The sequence below is a fragment of the Leucopleurus acutus genome, assembly GCF_964270905.1.
Source record: "Leucopleurus acutus genome assembly, chromosome: 7".
NCBI lineage: Eukaryota > Metazoa > Chordata > Mammalia > Artiodactyla > Delphinidae > Leucopleurus > Leucopleurus acutus.
The window spans coordinates 24,210,182-24,232,946 of record NC_139150.1 but is presented as its reverse complement, the minus strand read 5'-3'; the positions used below and the strand labels follow the sequence as shown (position 1 = coordinate 24,232,946).

Genomic DNA, 22,765 nt, shown 5'->3' with positions numbered 1-22,765 from the left:
GATTGCTGCTCAGTTTTTGGTAGGAGTGAAATAAGTACATCAAATCGAGTCTGATTATCCTGTCCAAAAATCAAGAAAGTACTTGAAAATGTGTGACTGCGGGGTGTTTTGATTCTTCCCCACACCTCCCAAACAGCCCCAGTGTTAATAGAGAACAGGGGAAGCAATAGGTTCTGATTATTGAATCAAGGCCAAAATAGTTGGGAGCCCAAAGTTGTGCTGTGTCTGCGACATTCACCCTTGTGAAATAGTGCAACCACCACGATCAACAGTGAGAAGCAGAGAAAAAGGGTCCACCCTCCTTCATCTTTCCTTAGGTGGACAGTCATTCATCCATCCGAAGATACATGGCAGTACATAGAAATAGCCGTGCAAATGGGTCTTCTCAGCCACCAGTGCCTCCATCTGCAATCAGAAAGTATATCTGCCTAATGGAATGAACAATCCACCCTCCATTCTCACACTGAGAGTCCCTAAGACAAGCCAAACCCTTCCACAGCTCATGCCTCTGTAGAGACTATTCCCTCACAGCCCATTCATTCCTTCAACTAGGAAGAGAGCACTTTCCAAGGTTGACAGGTGCGGTGGATACACCAGTAACTAACATGGACATGACCCCGCAGTAAGAGCAACCACAGTCAAGCGGGAAAAGACAAAGAATCAAGTGTATAAGTGAAAGTCGTAGGAGAAAGGAAAGGTACAAGGTGCTATCTGTAAGAGCATTAAACTAGCAGAAGGATGTAACTTAATCTTGGGGGTAGGGAAAGCTGCTCCCATGAACTGACACTTGAGTTGCGATCTGAACAATGATTAGGAGTTAACTAGGCAAGGAAAGATGGGGGAGGGGGAGAGTGTCCAGACAGAGAAAGCAGCGTGCTTGAAGTCCTAGAGTTTGAATGGAGCTGGTGTCACTGAGGCCCTGACACAAAGCCAATGTGGCTGCAGCTCAGACAGGGGAAAGTGTTTCAGAATTCGTGAAGCAGACACAGGTAGATCATGCAGGGCCTTGGAAGGATTTTGATCTTCCTTGTAAGAACAATGGGAGGCCAGTTTTGGTAAGCACAACCAGATCTGCCTCCATTCTGAAAAGAAAACATCCGCTGCAGTATGGAAAAGGGACTGGAGGACAGTAAGAGTGGACACTGAGAGACCGGCTGGGAGACTGAGATGCCTGCAGCAGTCCCGGTGAGAAACCTAACAGCTGGGCTCAGGGCAGGTGGAACTGGGGAAAAAGGGGAAAGGACAGATTTGAGATAAAACTGATAGGACTTGGTATAGATGGTTACTGAGGAGATGGAAAGTCATAAGGATGACCTCACACTGGCACATATAATTAGAGGGTAACATCTACTGAGGAAGGAAACAGAGGAGAATGTTTTATCTTGTGGGGGGTGGAGGGGGGAGATGATTAAGGAAAAGAAAGATCTTTAGTTGTAACACACCAGCTCACCTGCTTATTACTATGTGACTAGAGGCAAGTTAACCTCTCTAAGCCCTGATTTCTTCATTTATAAAATATGGAAAACAATCTTTCCTAACCTCACATGAAAACATTGGACAGATTAAGTAAAATAAGACAACACAGGTAAAGTTTTATCACAGAACTTGGCATGCTGAGTCCCAATAAATATCAGTGGTGGTTGTTTGTTACTATTTAAGAGGTCATTTAGACTTTCTACTAGAAAGTGCTGTGTTGAACACATAGTTCCTTCAGGCCTTCTCAAAACCCCACTAGAATGCCAGTAAAAAGTGTTTTTTTAAAGGCATAAACCTACCTGAAAAAAGAGGAGAAAAAAAGAACATAAGAGGTTAAGAGCAACAAATTTTTAGAAGATGGAAAGGAGATGAACAACTGCTATGACCCAGCATAACCTAAAAAGCTGAATCCTAAGCCAGGAGTTATTTAGCAAAATTGCCCATAAGGCTCAGGAATTGGCGATATCAAGTAACTTTGGAAGTGGGGTTGAAGGTGGGACTAAACACAGAAGGGCTGCTTTAAAGTGTATTTAAAAAGCAGTAAGACCAAGCTGTCAAACTCTGGGCAGGAGATTAAAAGATCTTTCTCTGAGGAATTTAGCAGCCCCAAAGGGAAACCAAAAAGCACTGACATCAAGGGTTGCACAAGACAATGGTCCTGGCAGATTATATTATGGTAATATCATAACCAACCCACAGGTAATAATACCATAATGTACACATAGCAACCAACCCACAGATCCTGAGTAGTTCACTCTTAACATAAGCCAGGAGTCAAAAATATCCGACACCTGCTATTGTGATTATGTTGTGTTAATATGGTGAAGGTGAAGGGATATTACAGATGTAATCAAGGTCCCTAAGCAATTGACTTTAATCAAAATGGCAATATGTTCAGTGGGCTAGGTCTAATCAGGTGAGCCCTTTACGAAAGGGTCTTAGCAGTCAGAGACAGAAGTCAGAAAAATACTCTCCTGCTGGCCTTGAAGAAGCAAGCATCACGTTAATGAAATGCCTATGGAAAGGGGCAGCCTCTAGAAACTACAAGCCTCAGTTCTACAACTGCAAGCAAAGGAATTCTGCCAACAACAGGCAAGCTTGGAAGAGGGCTCCCCAATCTGCAGATGAAATCCCAGCCCAAGCTTACATCTTGACCACAGCCTTGGCAGATCCTAAGTAGAAGACCCAGCTGAATTATGCCTGTACTCCTGACTCATGGACTTTAATATAAATGTATGTTGCTTTAAGCCACTAAGTTAGTGGAAATTTGTTATGTATCACAGAAAAGTAACACAGACCTATATGCCAAAAAAGATAAATTTTATTTATACAAATAATACCTCAATAAACCAGACCCCCCCCAAAAATATGACAGCAGAAATGGAGACCTCTAAGAAGGTGTTAGAAGATAAAGTTGGAGAAATCACCCAGAAAATGGGAGCCAAAAAGACAGAACCAGAAGAACATCAGAGAAAAGGTTAAAAATTGATATGAACAGTGTATGCGGGTCAGCACCAAAATAAAAGGGAGAGAAGGAAATCATTAATAAAATAACTGAAGAAAAATTTCAGAAGCACAGAACATAAATTTCCAGTTTTAAAGGTCACAAAGGCACTTGATACAAGTGCCAATTGGAACAACAACAACAAAGTAGATTAAAAACAACAAAAAAGATCCTATAGGTTTTCAAACAGTTAAATTACAAAGAATCAGGAACCAGAAAGGCTTCAGAATTTTAACAACCGTGAAAGCTAGAAAACAATGAAGAAATAAAGTTCTAAAGGGAAAAAATTTTAAACATAGAATTCTCTACCCAGGCAAACTATTGAGTAAGTATGACTTTAGAAGCCTTTTCAGACATGTATCGTCCCCCAAATTTACCTCCCATGCATTCTTTCCCAAAAATCTACAGGAGGATGTGCTCCAACAAAAAGCAGGAATAAATCAAGAAAGAAAACAATATTGGGAAATCATATGGGAAATAAGGATTCCAACAGAGGGGAGAGCTGAGGGAATCCCCAGGGTGACAGCTGTACAACTCTGCTGGAGCAGATCAGAACAATCCAGGAGCGAGTTCTTCAGGAAGATAACACTTACAGCAAACCAGACGCAACTCAGTATGCTGAGTGAGAGGAGAGGTAAATACCTGGTGCAAAGCCTGGCATTGGACTAATTATAAGTTCACAGAAAACAAAGCAAATAAAAAACGGTATCTTTATAACACAAAGGAAAGCAAAATGTTGTATAGGTAAGGAACTATAGACAATATACAAGAAGGCTTAAATATGAATGTAATTTACAGAGCCATAATAATGTAAACACTGAATACTGATCTAACCAATATCACAGTTTAGTAATATCGGGCGGATGGTTAGTAAAAGAGATAATTTCTCACTTTCCAAATGGGAAGTAAACAGTGCCAATACATGAAAAAAATCAAGAAATAAACACAATTTCAAGATATGGAGGTAAATATCAGATAGAGTCGAAAGTGGTTCCTCTTAGAGAGGAAAGGAAGGGGCAGGGAGAAGGCAAAGGACTGCTCTTTTTCACAAGCTTTACAGAAATTTTTGACTCTTTTAAATTATATACATCCATAACTTCGAAGGAAAAAGATTACAGCTATATTGGTCCTTACATTATTTTTTCAAACCCCCATACCACTTAATTAACAACATTCTGCCCTCAGAAGGGGACCAGGGGAAAGGGGTTACTCGCCTCTAGAAGGATTCATATTAGCTTCTTTTGTTTCACCTTAGAAACTAACTCTTGCTCTACCAACCTGGAATCATCAGAAGTCTTTTTCTAAAATAACAGCAAAATATCAATCAACCAATTTTCTTTTTACTTCTTGTTTCGTGAGCCCAAGGAATACGGTATCCACTCAGCAAATGCTCTCTACTGCTTTCAAGTAACTGTCCACTGACTTCTCAGGAACCCAGTACCTGCCTTTAAGAGCAAAGGCAGGAAAGGATATCATAGTGTAACCACCCCCAAACTGGTGACGTCTTTGTTAAAACCTCTAAGTATCTCTTCTTTTCATTCTTCTTCAGGAAACTGATATTTCACTGCCATCAAATAAGTGCCTAGAATTAACTAAGATGGCCCTTTGACCGACTAGCTCTAACTCAGAAACGTTATTCTACTTGTTTTGGGTTAAAGGACTATGTCTTTCTTCACAAAATACAGCACTTAAAATGAAATAAGCAGAACATTTTAGAAGAATTTCAAATAAAAATATAGTTTCACTAAATACATTTTCAGAATCAACTTGTTAATGACTCCTTAATTACACTAGAATAGGCAACAAAAAAATGCTTTTCCAACTGAAAATAACAAGGGCAATGCAGTATGGTCTCTGGAAAGTTAAAATCCTGTATTCTGAGACTTAGTTTTTCATTAAAAGTCCTTCTTACTTTTCTGTTGTTAAAATGTAATTTCTGGTACAGCCACATAGAAAAACTGTTTTGCAAGTATCCACTAAAGTTAAACCAGATGTAGTCCCAGCCATTCCTCTGCTGCTATATACGCACCTGAAGTAAGTACTCATGTTCACCAAAAGCCATGTACCAGAAAGTTCATAGCAGCCTGATTCATAACAGTCCTAAACTGGACACTACCCAAATGTCCATCAATACTACAATGAATAAATAAATTGTGGTATATCCACACACTGGAATACTACAGTATATAAATAAATATATACAAATTAAATAGTATATAAATAAACCTACAGAAAAATTGAAATAGTACAATTAACAGCCATATGTCTGTCCTTCATCTAGATTCACCAGTTGTGAACATTTTGCTACAGTCATTTTCTCCCTCTCAGTTTGACATCTCATCCCTAAAGGATATTCTGCTACATAACCGAAGTATCACTGTCAGACCTAAGAAATTTAATATCAATATAATATTATTTCACATATGGTCCATAATCAATTTCTCTAACTGCTTCAGAGATGTTCTTTATAGATCCTCTCCATTCCCCAATCCAGGATCCTGTCATGGACCCATGCACTGCATTTGGTTGTCCTATTTCCTAAGTCTCCTTCAATCTAGTATACCACTGTCTCAAAAGGGTCTTTTAAAATTTATTTATTTTTGGTTTTTCATGACATTAACAATTCTGACCCAATCGGTTTTTAAATGTTCCTGATATGTGAAACCCAAAAGTCTACACACAAATGATTTCTATTTACTTAGTGTCTTCAATCTTTAGTAGAGCAGAGGAACTGAAATACTCTGTATCCTAACAGACTGTATGCAGGTGGAAAATAATAAGACAGGTTAGTTCAATTTCATACACAGTTTATGATCATTCTGCTGTAACTCACCGCTGAGTCTGAACAGGCCACGGGGTCTGGTTTGGTGTGGGTACTGAATTCGTGGGACTCATTAACATAGCACTATAGATATTGGAAGCGACCACAAGTATGCAGAGAAGTATGGGCCCAATGATTGCTCCTTCCAGGCCCAGGTAGTACGCTCCACCAGCCACTGCCAAGCCTGTCAAGTAAGGATGGCCACCTCTGGAATAAAGAGCACACAGATTACTCATGACTTTTAACAAACATAAACCTTGGAGTAAGTCGGAAATACATTCTCTAACACAATGTTCATTCTGTAATACACCTGCCTTTTGATTGCATTATCAGCTTTCTTCAGATTACCTCAATGCAGATAACAAGATGCAAAAATTTTCTTGCCTACATGTGTGACGTTTGCCTTTTTATAGGTCCAGCAACTGAAGGAGTGAAGTCAGCAATGTTAACAGGTACCATTACAGGGCTGTCTGAGGTGGGTTAATGTCAGCTTAGGACTCGTTATATAATCTACCTGTTAGGTTTACCTCCATCTAGAAAAATTGAGTGGGCACAATTAAGTGTGTAGTTCAACTAATTATGCTTTTTTTTATAAAGATGATAACAATACAATGACATCCCTGTTATTCATAAGTTAGACTTCTGGCAACCTCCTAAAACACAGATTTTAACACAGGTAGTGATAAAAGGCCTCATGAGGAAAATATTTGATAAAAAGCCCAAGATTTTTATTTCATAGGAGAGTCATAACTGTCTTCCAGCTTATCACAGTGTCACTGACATAACTGGAATGAAATAAGACACAGGCAGACCTCAGAGATACTGCAGGTTTGGTTCCAGACCACCATAATAAAGCCAAATCTCACAATAAAGTGAGTCACATGAAATTTCTGGTTTCCCAGAGTATATAAAAATTATGTCCACACTGTACTGTAGTCTTTTAAGTATACAATAGCATTACGTCTAAAAAAATATACATACGTTAATTTAAAAATACCTGATTGGTAAAAATGCTAACTATCGTGTAAACCTTCAGCAAATTGTAATCTTTTTGCTAGTGGCGAGTCTTGTCTCGATAGTGACGGCTGCTGACTGATCAGCGTGATTGGTTGCTGACGGCAGGGGCAGCTGTGGCAATTTCTCAAAACAAGACAACAATGAAGTTTTGCTGCATCCACTGACTCTTCCTTTCATAGATGATTTTTCTGTAGCACGCAATGCTGTTTGAGAGCATTTTACCCACCACAGAACTTCTTTCAATATGGGAGTTAATCCTTTCAAACCCTGCTTCTGCTTTATCAACCAAGTTTATGTAATACACTAGATCCTTTGTTGCCATTTCAACCATCTTCACAGCATCTTTACCAGAAGTAGATCTCATCACAAGAAGCCACTTTCTTGGAAAATTAAAGTTTTATCATGAGATTGCAGTAATTCAGTTACATCTTCAGACTCCACTTCTAAATCTAGTTCTCTTGCTATTTCCACCACATCTGCAGTTACTTCTTCCACTGAAGTCTTGAACCCCTCAAAGTTATCCATGAGGGTTGGAATCAACTTCTTCCAAACTTCTGTTAATGTTGATATTTTGACCTCTTCCCATGAAATACGAGTGTTCTTAATGGCGTCTAGAATGCTGAATGCTTTCCAGAAGGTTTTCAATTGACTCTACCCAGATCCATCAGAGGATCTGGGTAAAGTCTTACATAATAAGACTTGAAAGTTGAAATTACTCCTTGAACCACAGGCTGCAGAATGGATGTTGTATTACAGGCATGAAAACAACATTAACCTCATTGCACATCTCTATCAGAGGTCTTGGGTGACTGGGTACATTGTCAAATAAGCCAAAGTATTTTTTTGTTTTGTTTTGTTTTTGTTTTTGTTTTTTGCGGTACGCGGGCCTCTCACTGCCGTGGCCTCTCCCGTTGCGGAGCACAGGCTCCGGATGCGCAGGCCCAGTGGCCATGGCTCACGGGCCCAGCCACTCCGCAGCATGTGGGATCCTCCCGGACCAGGGCACAAACCCGCGTCCCCCGCATCGGCAGGCGGACCCCCAACCACTGCGCCACCAGGGAAGCCCAAGCCAAAGTATTTTGAAAGGAATCATTTTTTTCTGACCAGTAGGTCTCAAGAGTAGGCTTAAGATATTCAGTAAACCATGTTGCAAATAGATGTGCTGTTATCGAGGTTTTGTTGTTTCATTTCTCGAGCACAGGCAGAGTAGATTTAGCACAATTCTTAAGGGCCCTGGGATTTTTGGAATGGTAAATGAGCACTGGCTTCAATTTAAAGTCACCAGCTGCATTAGCCCCTAGCAATAGAGCCAGCCTGTCCTTTCAAGCTTTGAAGCCAGGCGTTGAAAGTCCTAGGTGGCATCTTTTTCCAAGAGAAAGTTGTTTCGTCTACATTGAAAGTCTGTTTAATGTAGCCACTTTCATTATTTCTCTTTAGCTAGACCTTCTGGATAACTTGCTGCAGCTTCTACATCAGCACTTGCTGCTTTACCTTGCACTTTTATGTTCTGGAGACAGCTTCTTTCCTTAAACCTTACGAACCAACCTCTGCTAGCTTCAAACGTTTCTTCTGCAGCTTCCTCACCCCTCACAGCCTTCACAGGGTTGAGAAGAGTTAGGGTCTTTCTCCAGATTAGGCTCTGGCTTAAGGGAATGTTGTGGCTGGTCTGATCTTCCATCCAGAATACCAAAGCTTTCTCCGTATCAGCGAAAAGGCTGCTTTGCTTTCTTACCATGTGTGTGTTCACTGGAATAGCACTTTTCACTTCCTTCAAGAACTTGTTCTTTACATTCACAACTTGGCTAACTGACTCAAGAGGCCTAGCTTTCAACATACCTTCTTCACTAAGTTTAATCATTTCTAGCCTTTGATTTAAGTGAGAGATGTCTGTCTCTTCCTTTCACTTGAACACCTAGAGGCCACTGTAAGGGTATTAATTGGCCTTATTTCAATATTGCTGTATCTCAAGGACTAGGGAGACCCAAGGAGAGGGAGAAGATAAGGGAACGGCTGGTTGGTGGAGCAGTCAAAACACATACGACATTTATCAATTGTCTGCCATCTTATATGGGTGTAGTTCATAGCACCCCAATACAATTACAATAGTAACATCAAAGATCACTGATCACAGATCATCATAAAAAACATAATAAAAAAGTCTGAAGTATTGCAAGAATTACCAAAATGACACAGAGACACAAAGTGAGCAAATGCTGTTGGAAAAATGGTGTCAATAGACTTGGTCAACACAGTGTTGCCACAAACCTTCAATTTGTTTAAAAAAAAAAAAAAAAGCAGTATCTGCGAAGCGCAATAAAGTGAAGTACAATAAAATGAGGCATACCTGTAGATTACAGCAGCACAGCACACTGATAATAACATATGACCACTGACATAAGACGGACTTAGAAATAAGGTATATTTTGTTTGTTTCTAGTTTCTAAACACAGATGATTAGAACAATTTAGTGAAGGGAAAATAACTAAATACCTTGGAAGGATATCCTGTACTGTATTACAATTCAGTAACATTTAAGGTGAGCTAGTCTTCAGGAAACCAATAAATTATATTTGTAATTTATTTGTCTTCTTCATTCCAAAAAGGATTTAGGGCAATATTCCATGTTACACTATGTAAGCAAGCATTTTCCCTAAACAATACATTTAAGGAAAATTTTTATCAAAAATGCTTAAAGCTTAAAAAAAAAAAGTGTGGGAGCTTTTAAATAAAAGCTTAATTTATTACAAAATAAAATAAAGCAAGTTACGTAAAATTTTTCATTTCCTAATGATGTTGGTTAAATAAGGCGTTACTTTCTTATTAAGATAGAACTATATCTAAGTCTTAAATTCTAGCTAAAAACCCTGATATAAAATTTACAGCAAAGTTTAAAGAAATGAAAACACTTAACTATAAATCATGTAACTACTCTTATGGTTTAAATTTCAACTATTAAATGTTAGTTAAGCTCACTATGAAGTTCTCCTGTTATCTTTAAGTTTTAGGCAAAAAAGTTCCCCTAAGGCTTGCTTATGGAGTTGCTTGTTTCTTGTTGCTCTGGAACTTTGGGGCTTCTTAGTTGTTCTATATCATTTATTTTCTATTTTAACTTACTAGAGAGAAAACAAGGTAGCATATGACTGGTCTCTTCATAATTTCAAATTAACTGAAGGGTCCTCTTCCTGTAAACTTAGACCCTGTCTACGCTTATTGTGATGAGTTTTACTTAAAGAAAATTTAAAATATTAACTATTATGATAGTTTCAGTGGGCCATATTCTGAATTTGAGTAGCTAAATAAAATTCAATATTTGTCACATCCTAGATTGTAATAAGCAATGTTAATCTGGATACGTGACTAAATGAGAATCAGCTTGATTTACTGAATGCAATTTCTAAGAGACATCAAAACCTACAAAAACAGATATTTATTACATTGCCAAAGTTTGGCTTCTGCCTTAAATTTAATCTGCATTCATCATAGAACCATACTATAATATATAAAGTAAGAAAGCACTGCTTGTCAGATACGAACTTGATGAGGTTTCATTTTACGTGGAAATCCTCAAACTTAGAACCTAATAATGTGTTTCTCTGAAAGCAAAGAAGTTCTGAAAATAACTACTAACTTGTTATTGTACTTAAAATATTTTTATTTTGAAGTATGTACAGTAATTCTTTTTTCCTAGGTTAAATGTCACTAAACCAGAGGATTATTCACAATTTTTAGTCTCATGTATTGTAAATAAAACTTATAACAAAATAGCATACCTTGCAAATGATATTAATTAAATTAAACTTTGATTATATCAGTGGGATCACAAAAGATTACTTCACTGAAAACCCTACCACCAGTCCTTTCTCCCATGCCCAAAAGGAAAAAAATAAAATCTTCTTAAAAAAGGCCAAAGAAATTCCTGGATATGATTCATCACCAACTTCAGAAGTTCTGTGGAATACTTACCCTGATATATCAGAATAGATGGCAGTATCTACAAAGTATGTCGGCAAGAGATGAAAAACCAACAGTAAGATGGCTTTGCATCCTAAGCCTTGTGTAAGCCACAGGTCTAGAACTGCAGGTACTGCTGCCCAATATGTGCCTAGAAACGGCACTGCTCCAAGGATTGCTGCTAAAGCTAATAAAGATTAAAAGAAGAAAAAGCAACTTATCATCAGCAAAGCAATAACAAGACAGCAGAATCTAATCACTAGCTCCTACTACTTAAAAATTTCCACCAGAACAAGTTAAACAAATACAAACTCAAATTTTAGGGGAATGATATGCCCTGTTTAACTGAATCTGCTAGTTGAATGAGGTCCAAGATCTTCAAACTGGATCATGAAAATCTTTCTGAAGTGTGTGTTTACTTCATGAATCTGTTCTTAAGCAACAAAATTTTAGTGTCCCACAGTTGTTATTCTCAATCAATGGTTAGTTAATACGTATGCAGGTGGCCCTCCATATCCTCAGATGTGGAACCTGCAAATACAGAGGGCCAAAGGACCTGAGCATCCGCAGAATTTGGTACCCTCAGGGGGTCCTGAAACCATACCCTCAGGGATACCAAAGGACAACTGTACAGTCCTATGATATAACTATAGAGCACTGGTCAAATATTTGTACTGATTCCAAAGCCAAATCAGAAATTAGTTTCTAAATCTCGGATAAGAACATATATTCTTTACCTTGCTTCTTTCTAATAAAAATGAAGTGTAATTTCAATAAAAACACCAAAAATAACTCTGCTAACTGAAGGACCTTACTTTACACTCATTCCTTTCCAGAACAGTATGATCAATTAAGAAATAAGTATTTGTTATTTATGCAGTGCTTCCTATGTGCTGGGTATTGTTTTAACTACTGGGGATACAGCAATAAATAAACATTCCAGATCATATTTCTGCTCCTAATCTGGACTAGATTAGATCTCAAAATTTAGCATTTTAAATTTAAGGAAGCTGACAGTATATGTAAAATGACTTAATGTTCCTTAAATAGAGGACAGCAGAAGTTATGATACAGTTGTTACCTGATGGTATGAAGACAATATTGATGCCAAATATAGTATGAGTCAGCCAGGTGTATAATCCGTAGAAGCCAGCCATTTTGAGGGAAGCATCAAACACCCCTCTAGAACGTCCAAAGATAAAAGGGAAAGAAAATAAACACAGTATCATACTGTGATTCAGAAAAATCAATATTCCTAGGCTTCTGGCTACTTTATCCAAATCTGATAATAGCTTCAATTTTTCCAATGGCCTGAGAATGCTTTTTTCATTTTATTTCAGAGAAACATAAAAATCTTGTATTGAAAACTTGAAATAGATTTACTAAACTGTTCTTTAAATTTCTCTAATGAAAAGATAACTGAAATAACACACCTTAAAATACTTTATTCACTGAAATAGCTCATCAACTCTTCACTTCTAAAGCAGATCGCTCACCACCAAAATAAGGAGAAAGAAAAATAAGTGTGAATATCTTATTTCTGAGGATGTAGTTAAATTTGGAGACATCCAGGCTGTGGCCAGTCCCCCTCTTTGGGAAGAGCAAGTGAGGAATACTATAGCCGGTACTTCATCAGTCCTTCTTCTCGTTAACAAAATGCTCCCACACATCTTAAACCATGCAACCCAACCTACAAAGTAACTTATAAAAATGCTATCAAAGAATGCAGGTCATTGGGTGAGAATTTACCAAAAAATCTTATTAATTCCGAAGTAAAATCAGAGAGGAAAATACAAGAGGTGTAAAAACAGACACACATATTCCGTGATTAATAGGAATGAAAATACGCAATCTCAGGTACTTCATTTTTCCTTTTCAGTTGGAAGATTAAGGTAGTACTGTATAAGGAGGAGAAATAAGGAACTGCTCAGGGAGAGCACAAAGGCAGCAAATCTTAAGTTATCCCAAGGTATCACAAAGTTACAAAAAACAGGAATCTGTGGGGTGCACGGGACGCACACTTATATACTCATGAGAGAAGGAAAAGCTGTTTGTGATTGAAAAAAGCAGAGACGGTGGCAGCAACGTAACACTGTACACACAAAAGGACACACCAAGATTTTCCAAAGCATCCCAAGAGGTGTACTGGGAGAGTAAGTCAAACTCTGGAATCCAGTGACTCAGTCATTTCATAGCGTTCTGAGACATGCATTTGGGGACAGAGTGGCTCTCAAAATTGTGAAACCTTGTCATACTGACCAGCAGCTTTCACTGAAAAAAGTGCCATAGGCTCTCTAACAATAAGGACACAGGCTAAAGAGATACCAAAAGACTTAAAGTAAGGGAGACAGCCCACAGGAAATATAAAAGATTCGAACAGTAACTGATGAGAAGACATGGAAGAAAAAAAGAACACGAGAGATTCAGGTTTTAAACCTGAGGGAGAAAGAATGGCAGTGTCTCAAAGTCATGGAGAACCCCAGAATGGGCGAGGACATGGAAGAAAAGGGAACATGTTTAGTTTGGGCAGTGTTAAGTCGAAAAAGAATGATGAAAATAAATACCCTGGAGGTAGCTGGAAATAACAGACAAGACTTAATAGCGACCTTGGGACAAGAAATTTGAGATACACCAAATAATCATAGGATAGGGTAAGATATCCCAAGGGGCAAGCCTAGAAAGAATGGGGCAATGAGCTCTGTTCTCATAAGGGACCTAAGGACAAAGATACACCAGCCAAAGAGATAATGAAATCATTTCTCTAGTAGAAAGAAAATCACTAGAGTACACTATTCCCAGAGAGCAAGGGAGAGGAAGCTTTTGAGAATGAGGGAATAATAATATCAAATATCATGGAAAGATTAATGAGAACAAAGTCTAAGAAAACAAGTACAGAATCTGACGAGAATGGGGAAGGGGGGCTGGTGAGAAAAGATATAGATGTGATATTTCGATCAAACTTATGGTGTTTTAAAAATTTTAAGCCAAAAATAAGTTGACATCAAAGTGCAATGGAAATGTAAGGCCAGACACTATCACACTCTTAGAGGAAAACATAGGCAGAACGCTCTATGACATAAATCACAGCAAGATCCTTTTTGACCCACCTCCTAGAGAAATGGAAATAAAAACAAAAATAAACAAATGGGACCTAATGAAACTTAAAAGCTTTTGCACAGCAAAGGAAACCATAAACAAGACCAAAAGACAACCCTCAGAATGGGAGAAAATATTTGCAAATGAAGCAACTGACAAAGGATTAACCTCCAAAATTTACAAGCAGCTCATGAAGCTCAATAACAAAAAAACAAACAACCCAATCCAAAAATGGGCCGAAGACCTTAATAGACATTTCTCCAAAGAAGACATACAGACTGCCAACAAACACATGAAAGGATGCTCAACATCACTAATCATTAGAGAAATGCAAAGCAAAACTACAATGAGATATCATCTCACACCAGTCAGAATGGCCATCATCAAAAAATCTACAAACAATAAATGCTGGAGAGGGTGTGGAGAAAAGGGAACCCTCTTGCACTGTTGGTGGGAATGTAAATTGATACAGCCACTATGGAGAACAGTATGGAGGTTCCTTAAAAAACTACAAATAGAGCTACCATACAACCCAGCAATACCACTACTGGGCATATACCCTGAGAAAACCATAATTCAAAAAGAGTCATGTACCAAAATGTTCATTGCAGCTCTATTTACAATAGTCAGGACATGGAAGCAACCTAAGTGTCCATCAACAGATGAATGGATAAAGAAGATGTGGCACATATATACAATGGAATATTACTCAGCCATAAAAAGAAATGAAATTGAGTTACTTGTAGTGAGGTGGATAGACCTAGAGTCTGTCATACAGAGTGAAGTAAGTCAGAAAGAGAAAGACAAATACTGTATGCTAATACATATATATGGAATCTAAGGGGAAAAAAATGTCATGAAGAACCTAGGGTTAAGATGGGAATAAAGACACAGACCTACTAGAGCATGGACTTGAGGATATGGGGAGGGGGAAGGATAAGCTGTGACAAAGTGAGAGAGTGGCATGGACATATATACACTACCAAACGTAAAATAGATAGCTAGTGGGAAGCAGCCGTATAGCACAGGGAGATCAGCTAGGTGGTTTGTGACCACCTAGAGGGGTGGGATAGGGAGGGTGGGAGGGAGGGAGACGCCAAGAGGGAAGAGATATGGGAACATATGTATATGTATAACTGATTCACTTTGTTATAAAGCAGAAACTAACACACCATTGTAAAGCAATTATACTCCAATAAAGATGTTAAAAAAAAAGTAAAATATTTATCATAAACCTTGGACATAGTAAGAATTCAATAAATCTTAACTGATTCTAAAAAAAAAAAAAAAAGTGCAATGGAATACCACAACTGAATCACCCCTCTAGGTGGCAAGTAAGCAAAGCTCAATCCAAAAAGGACCACTCGTAGGAAAGCAGTCTCCTTCTAGCTCTGGGAATATTGACTGTTGGTAATATTCTCACTAAGGCAACTTTTAAGTAATTTTGTAGACCCTAAATGCACTATCTATTGTTCGCAGTAACTAAACATTTTCATGTATCCCAATGAGGGAAGTAAAGACAATATATTTCCCCTACCTTATGATCTGGCACACAGTTTTTTAGAAAGCAGAGAAAAATCTTCTAATAATTTACTAAGAGAATTTTTTAACTCCTTCAAATTCCTAGCCATTTTTTCTCCTCTCTTTCTTCTACATAAGTTTTATTGAACTATAATTTACCAACAATAAAACTCATCAACTTTAAGCATATGATTCCGTGGATTTTGACAAATGTATACAGTTGCATAACTACCACCAGAATCAAAATATAGAACGTTAGCATCATTCCCAGAAAGTTTCCTCATGCCCTGTTATAGTGAATCCCTCCCTGAGCCCTGGTCTCTGACAGCCACTAGATATGCTTTCTGTCACTACAGTTTTGCCTTTTCTAGAATTTTGTACTAACAGAATCATAATTACGTACCTTTTGAAAAGAAATGTGGTAAAATATACATAACATGAAACTTACTATTTAACCATTTTTAAGTGTACAGTTCAGTAGTGTCAAGTACATTCCCACTGTCATTACACAGCTTTTGGTGTTTGGTTTCTTTAACCTAGTACAATGCTTTTGAGGTTCATCCACACAGTAGTTTGTTCCTTTTAAATTGCTGAGTAGTATTCCATTATCTGGATATACGACAATTTGTTTATCCATTCACCAGCTGATGGGCATTTGGGCTATTTCCAGTTTGGGGCTATTGTGAATAATGCTGCTATGAACATTTAAGTACAAGTTTTGGTCATATGCTTTCACTGCTTTTCAGTAAATGCCTTAGAGTGAAGATGCTGGGTAATATGGTATCTGTTTAACATTTTAAAGAAACGTTAGCAACTGTTTTTCTCTCTCCATTCAGAGAAAACCTATAGTCCATGGACACCCAGCCAGAAGTTACTGCCTGCTACATCACACCACATCTCCTCAAGGTGTAAGGCAGAAAGAACAATTCAGCTCATGAAAAGCTAAATGACAATGCATCTGGAGTCCCCAGTAACTGACCTGACACACACTTGGTGCTCAATAACAGTGGCTATTATTGGAGCTACTGTTATCAGGTATCAAGTTCACCAGTCTCATATGCATGTAGCATACAGTCTTCCTCCACTATCCACCTCAATCTTTTTTTTTTTAATATTTATTTATTTAATTTATTTATTTGGCTGCGTCGGGTCTTAGTTGTGGAACACGGGGTCTTGGCTGAGGCATGCGGGATCTTTCGTTGTGGCGCCCGGGCATCTCTCTAGTTGTGGTGTGTGGGGTTTTCTCTCTCTAGTTGTGGCACACGGGCTCCAGGGCATGTGAGCTCTGTAGCTTGTGGCATGCAGGCTCTCTCGTTGAGGCGTGTGAGCTCACTAGTTGTGGCGCACGAGCTTAGCTGCCCCGCAGCATGTGGGATCTTAGTTCCCTGACCAGGGATCGAACCTGAGTCCCCTGCACTGGAAGGCGGATTCTTTACCACTGGACCACCAGGGAAGTCCCAATCTTTTCTTTTGAGTGGAAGAATATCTGCATGTGCTCCACCTTCTAAGACACCTCTTTTCAGTGACTCTTTAAAGACTGAGAGTTGTTCTCTAACTACATCTCCAGGCTTTCCCAGCACTCAGCAGTTGGAGAATCAAATTCAGAAGACTCAGGAGGCTCTTTTCCTCCCCTCTTTCGGTAGCTCAGTTAATCTGGCTCAGCAGGCCTGATTTAGCTCAACAGATGAGACTGACACCAACCCCTGAGCTGGAGGCTCCCCCTTTCTAACAAGGCCACATCCCCACTCAGAGACCTTCCACTGTCAGACAGTCCTATAGATGTTCCCCTGCCCTGTGCCATATGGAGACTGTTACAAGGCAGGGGTCCCCTCTACTGAAGGCAGGCCATAGCGCATCCCATCCAGTTAGGCCTCATCTAAGCATACCTCTCTGAATAAAAGTTCCAAGTTGATACACAATCAGCTTTTTGTCTAAGTGTAATTATACTTGTATAATTATGACACATAAAGGTCTGTGTGTCCCTGCCTTGTTTACACAACTACATATCTAACTCCTCTGTACCAGAGACCTAAATTGACTTCAAATGATTGGTTAGAATTTTAATTCTTAACCAGCGCTCTGTGTTTATCCTTTATAAACTCTGAGATGAAACTGTTGTTTTCACAAATTTTTTACTTCTGCTCTCAGCGCCCTCTCATTTCTGACCGAAAGAGTATTTGTGTTACTTTTCCAAACTGAGTGAGAGAGAACTAGCCAGCCAACTCAGGATTTCATCAGATGACTTGCTTTTAATGGAGTGAGACTTGAAGCAAGGACATGGGTGGGGAGAATGAAAAACCATAGTCAAGAAGCTCTGTGCCCTCAGGGTACACAGGGCCCTAGACCACAAACAAGTAGGAAGCACAGTCTAAGGGAAAAGAAAGAAAAGGAGAGTAAAGAGTCCACAATCAAATTCTGCCTACTCCTGACATTTCCTTACACTGGTTCTGCCCTCTTTTCTTTCTAAAGGTCAGACAGGAAGACTATTAGACTATCATTCCCCAGGGAACAACAGTAGTCTACCCTCACTGCCACACAGTGCACCTCAAGTAGAAGGTGAGCTAGTGGAGAGGGCAGGCATGTTCAGAGACCCCGCGTATAAAATGACCAATCAGGGATCCCTTCATTACAACCCCCTCCCTTTCCTGATTCACTAGCCACCCCAGAGACCCAGCTCCACAGTAAAAGGTACAGAAACTTGGTTGACACTGGATTTCCATTCCAGAGGGGAATGGTCACGCTGTGCACGCGGACCTAGCGTGCTGGTGAGGGGCTCACGGAGAGCTGCTCCCACAGATGCCTTCCATCCCCACTGGAAATAACTGTGAATCACACACACAAGCGTACGACCATGGCATCACATTAAATCGTGTGGAGTCCTTGGCAGCAGTAAATACTAATTCAATATTTTTATTTAATTAACACGTTGTTTTGTGTCTTTGACAGTGCCTACCGATCATGGATACTTACTCTAGTGCTAATTAAAAAAACCAACAAGAGGTTGTTTCAATTACATACGCAAATAGCAAACATTTGTATCTCAACACTAGTTCTATTATGAGCCTAAGTTCATTAAAATGAACTTAGCAATTTTTAAAGCACCACAAAGAGAAACTAAATACAAGACAAAGTTTTTAAAAGTCATTTCCCTTGGAAACTTGAAGCAAAGGTTTAAGCTTATTAAACTGATCTTTAATCACGTAGGTTAAAAAGGCATTATATTTACTGACTTGGTTATTATTTAAGAACTCTACTAATTTTAATTTTCCCAAACATGCATAAGAGATTCTGCCTCTCTATTTCAGCGTTAGGAGATCTCTTCAAATAAATGAAAATATATTTTCTTGCAGCTTTAAACTCTTCCTTATACATTTTAATTTAAACAAATAATGTTTATAACCTTCAATCCACAAGAATTTCTTTCTAATGAATATTTAATATTTCCAGTAAAATCTGGAAATACTGATTTACTCAATGATCGACGCTGATTTTTTTTTTTAACCCAAATACTTTTAATTCTGCAAAACTGGAGGGAAGCATGTTCACCGAAAATCTCACAGTACACACATTCTCCCATTAAATTCATCACTAGGACTCCCACCCACCGGCCCTGAAAAGCTGTAATCCCACAAGCAAGAGCCCTACCCGTGTGCATGCACTCATGTGAAAATATCACACACACTAAATTGCACTGAGGCCGTGACAACATGCAACTTAGTAATGTGCAATATCTCCACCAGAGCAAGCAGAATGGAGCATCGGGGAAGAAGGGTGTGATGCAAACATTCAGGACACAACATGCTCTAAGGGGAGGAAAATGGTTTAGGGGTAACGAATGCATGCCACTAACTCAAAAATTCATGAAATGAAAACCCAATCACAAATGTATTCGGTTTAGAAGAATACTCATTCAGAATGGAGAAAAATAACTAAGGTTCAGAAATTCAATGAGACAGTGATTATCTAGTAGCCACATATTTCAGAAGGCAAAGCTTGAAGAACAAAGACACTTTCACTGTCTGGACATGCAGTTAACTCCCAATTTCAATTCCACTTTTAACTTATTAATGGATCATATAAAATGAGTTTAATAATTCACTTAACTGCAACATTGATGACAAGTAATGACTGATGCTTATAAAACCCGACATCACTGATAATTTACACACTAAACTTCAGTCTCAGGGCATTATGATAATATTTTCATGATCATTTGTATAATATTTTCCCTCTTAAAATCTTTCTCCATGAAGAAACATATTCCATCTTGAACATAATCCTTAAGAATGAAAAAACTGACAGGAGCATGTAGAACTAGAACTCATTGTTATCTTACACATATGAGAAAGTTCTTCAGAGGTATCTATGTATGACTGTATATTTTAAGCCTGGAATTTGACCCAGTAAAGAAATAAAAAGCACTCAGGCTGCTAAAAATCAACCTGAATTACAATCTATAATTTATATAACTTGATATAGCTGTGGTTAGAAAAATGGCCCAGCCTATATGACAAGTTATCTCGTCTGTACCGTATTTTTCAGACTCACAGAAATCTATCAATTTTGAGAACAATTAGGATTGTAGTGTTGGTTGTTAATTTTTTTTCTGTATTAAAATAAGTCCTCTATGTGACTTTTACCACAATAAAAAAACATTAACCTTTGCTCTGCACCTGAAACTATCACAGCATTGTTAATCGGCTATACTCCAATACAAAATAAAAAGTTAAAAACAAATTTTAAAAAATAAGATAAAATGAATGGTTTTTGTACGAGTATACGTTAGAACCAAGACATGGGCTATTCTTATAGTACATAATTAGTGTGTACAATCCCAAGAAGATAAAGCAAATCTAACCTGTGAAAAGACATATATTTCCTCATATCTATGTAGACGACTGTACGCTCTCTAACCTCAAATTCCTTCCTGAACCAAAGACCTAATTTTTTAAAAAGTTTTATTGAAATATAGTTGACTTACAATGTTCTGTTAGTTTCAGGTGTAAAGTGTACAGTTATACATATATAACAAAGTTATACAAAGATTCAGTTATACATATATATGAATATATATATTCTTTTTTACATTCTTTTCCATTATAGGTTATTATAAGATATTGAGTATAGTTCCCTGTGCTATACAGTAAGCCCTTGTTATCTATTTTACATACAGTAGTGTGTGTATTTTATTAACCCCAAGCTCCTAATTTAACCCTCCCTCCAGCCTTGGTAACCATATATTTGTTTTCTATTTGTTTTGTAAATAAGTTCATTTGTATCCTTTTTTTAGATTCTACGTATAAGCGATATCATGTGATATTTGTCTTTCTCTGCAAAGAACTAAATTTTTAGCTGCCAGCCTCATGTGTCCATGTGAGTAACAGTACCACGAATTTAATTCATCATCTTTTGTTCCAACCATCTCCTGGAAGAAGGCATCATGGTATACCAGAAGAATGTGTGATCTCAATCAGCTGGACTTAGGTACAAATCACAGCTCTGCTTACCAGTTCCAAGGAACCATGACATTAAAGAATAATCTTTAAAACAAAGGAGGTGGCATATTTGGTATAAAAAAAAAATGACTCAATGACAGACATTTAGAGGATGGCCAGCTGTGCTAGTAAAGGTTACTTCAGGAAAAAGAAGTATCTTTCTTGAAGTTCTTTATGGACAAGCTAGATACTTTTCTGTAAGACTTGGCTTAAGTCACACTGACTAGAGGATTATGGCAGCCTTTGATATGGCTGATTCCATAGCTTTACCCTATTGGGAAGATAGAAAGTTATTTTTCCTTTTTGGTAAAGTATTTGCATAAACTTTTTTGAGACAGATGTCACTTAGATACACTAAAGTTAATCTATTGATAGATTAATAAAATGAAAACCAATGGTCAAATAGGCTTAGAAGGGATGCTAAAGCCAGCAAGTATCTTTCCTGAAGACAACTTCACCCTGAAAGCTGTTACAGTAGACAATATACTCCCAAACCCAGAATATTTACATGGATAGCTCCATGTGGATACCTGGGAGCACCAAAGGGGATAAGAGCTTTTTTGGTTTTAATCCCACCTACTGTCCAATAAAGTAGGAGGAAAAACAGAAAACCTAGCAAAGTTTCCGGAGAAAATATATTTTAGGTGCATGCATGCTATTTGAATGTAACCAAGGGTTTTCCAAAGATCAAAGTGGTATCCTCACCAGCTGTTACATGAACACAGTGAAAAAATAAGCCAAAATCAGTCAGACAGAATTATCAGGTCAAATCAACATTTCTGTGGCAGACTAGTTTCAAGAAATTACCATTTTCTTAAAAGTATGTGGAAACAGAAATGCCAGCCAAAGATTCACTATTCAAGAGAAGCTTTAGACCGCCTAACAGCTTATTAGAAAAAGGAGCTCTAATGGATAACATGAGGATTTCATTTGAGTAGCTATTCATAAGAAGTCAAAATGAAGTAGAGTCTTATTAATGAGTTAGAGCAATGAGGGACAAAGCTTTGGGAAGGAGCTGAGACAAGGCTGCAAAAGGCCTCTCCCTACCTGACATGATGAAGAGGAAAAAGAAAAAGGCGTCAGTGACTTGGAAAGAGGATATGAAGAATAAAAGCTGAAGAATCATCTCATTCAGAAATCAAGCCTGCAATACACAGACCCCAGAAGACATGATGGAAATTTCTGGCTGGAACCTGCGATACACACAGAGCGCGTGACTTGGAAATAACCCCAAATTTTGCATTTCCGGTATCCAAACTACCCTCTGCAGAGGACACAGCCTGGCTGCAGAGTGACAGAGGAAGAAACAGGAAGGCCACCTACTCTCCTCCCCAAGCAAAGCTAGAATTCCTGAGAATACAAGGAGGGTTCTGAGAGAAGCTGAGGTGTATGTGTGGTGCAGGGTGCAGGAGGGCCTTCTCTCGAGCAAATTACGTGACGATTAGAAGCTGCAGCAAGGGCCTGGGGACAGGCCATTAGACCTTTGTACATCATAGGCTTGAGAGTAAGATATTAAAACTGTTTTACATTATCCTCTCAAAGGAGATGTTAAAAATCTGAAAATACCAGGGGCCTCCCTGGTGGCGCAGTGGTTGAGAGTCCGCCTGCCAATGCAGGGGACACAGGTTCGTGTCCCGGTCCGGGAAGATCCCACATGCCGCGGAGCGGCTGGCCCGTGAGCCATGACTGCTGAGCCTGCGCGTCCAGAGCCTGTGCTCCGCAACGGGAGAGGCCACAACAGTGAGAGGCCCACGTACCGCAAAAAAAAACAAAAATTTTGAAAATACCAATGTCCCTCAATAGCTTAGCACTGAATGTTACCAGGAAGGCTCAAGACAGAAAAATGGGCCTCTCATGGAGAGCAGTTTCTGAAGGAAGTAAGAA

The 22,765-nt window shown here is 38.5% G+C and overlaps 1 protein-coding gene across 1 annotated transcript in view; it reads right to left on the bottom strand.

Annotated features, from left to right (window-relative positions):
- The window catches only part of TMEM245 (transmembrane protein 245), a gene marked incomplete at its 5' end in the record, with an annotated part of 100,249 nt that overhangs the window by 6,702 nt on the left and 70,782 nt on the right, over positions 1-22,765 (bottom strand). Inside the window, 3 exons of the mRNA XM_082842774.1 lie at positions 5,814-6,008; positions 10,782-10,956; positions 11,851-11,951. Coding sequence (XP_082698900.1) covers positions 5,814-6,008; positions 10,782-10,956; positions 11,851-11,951 — 471 coding nt within the window. The remainder of the gene's footprint in view (positions 1-5,813; positions 6,009-10,781; positions 10,957-11,850; positions 11,952-22,765) is intronic.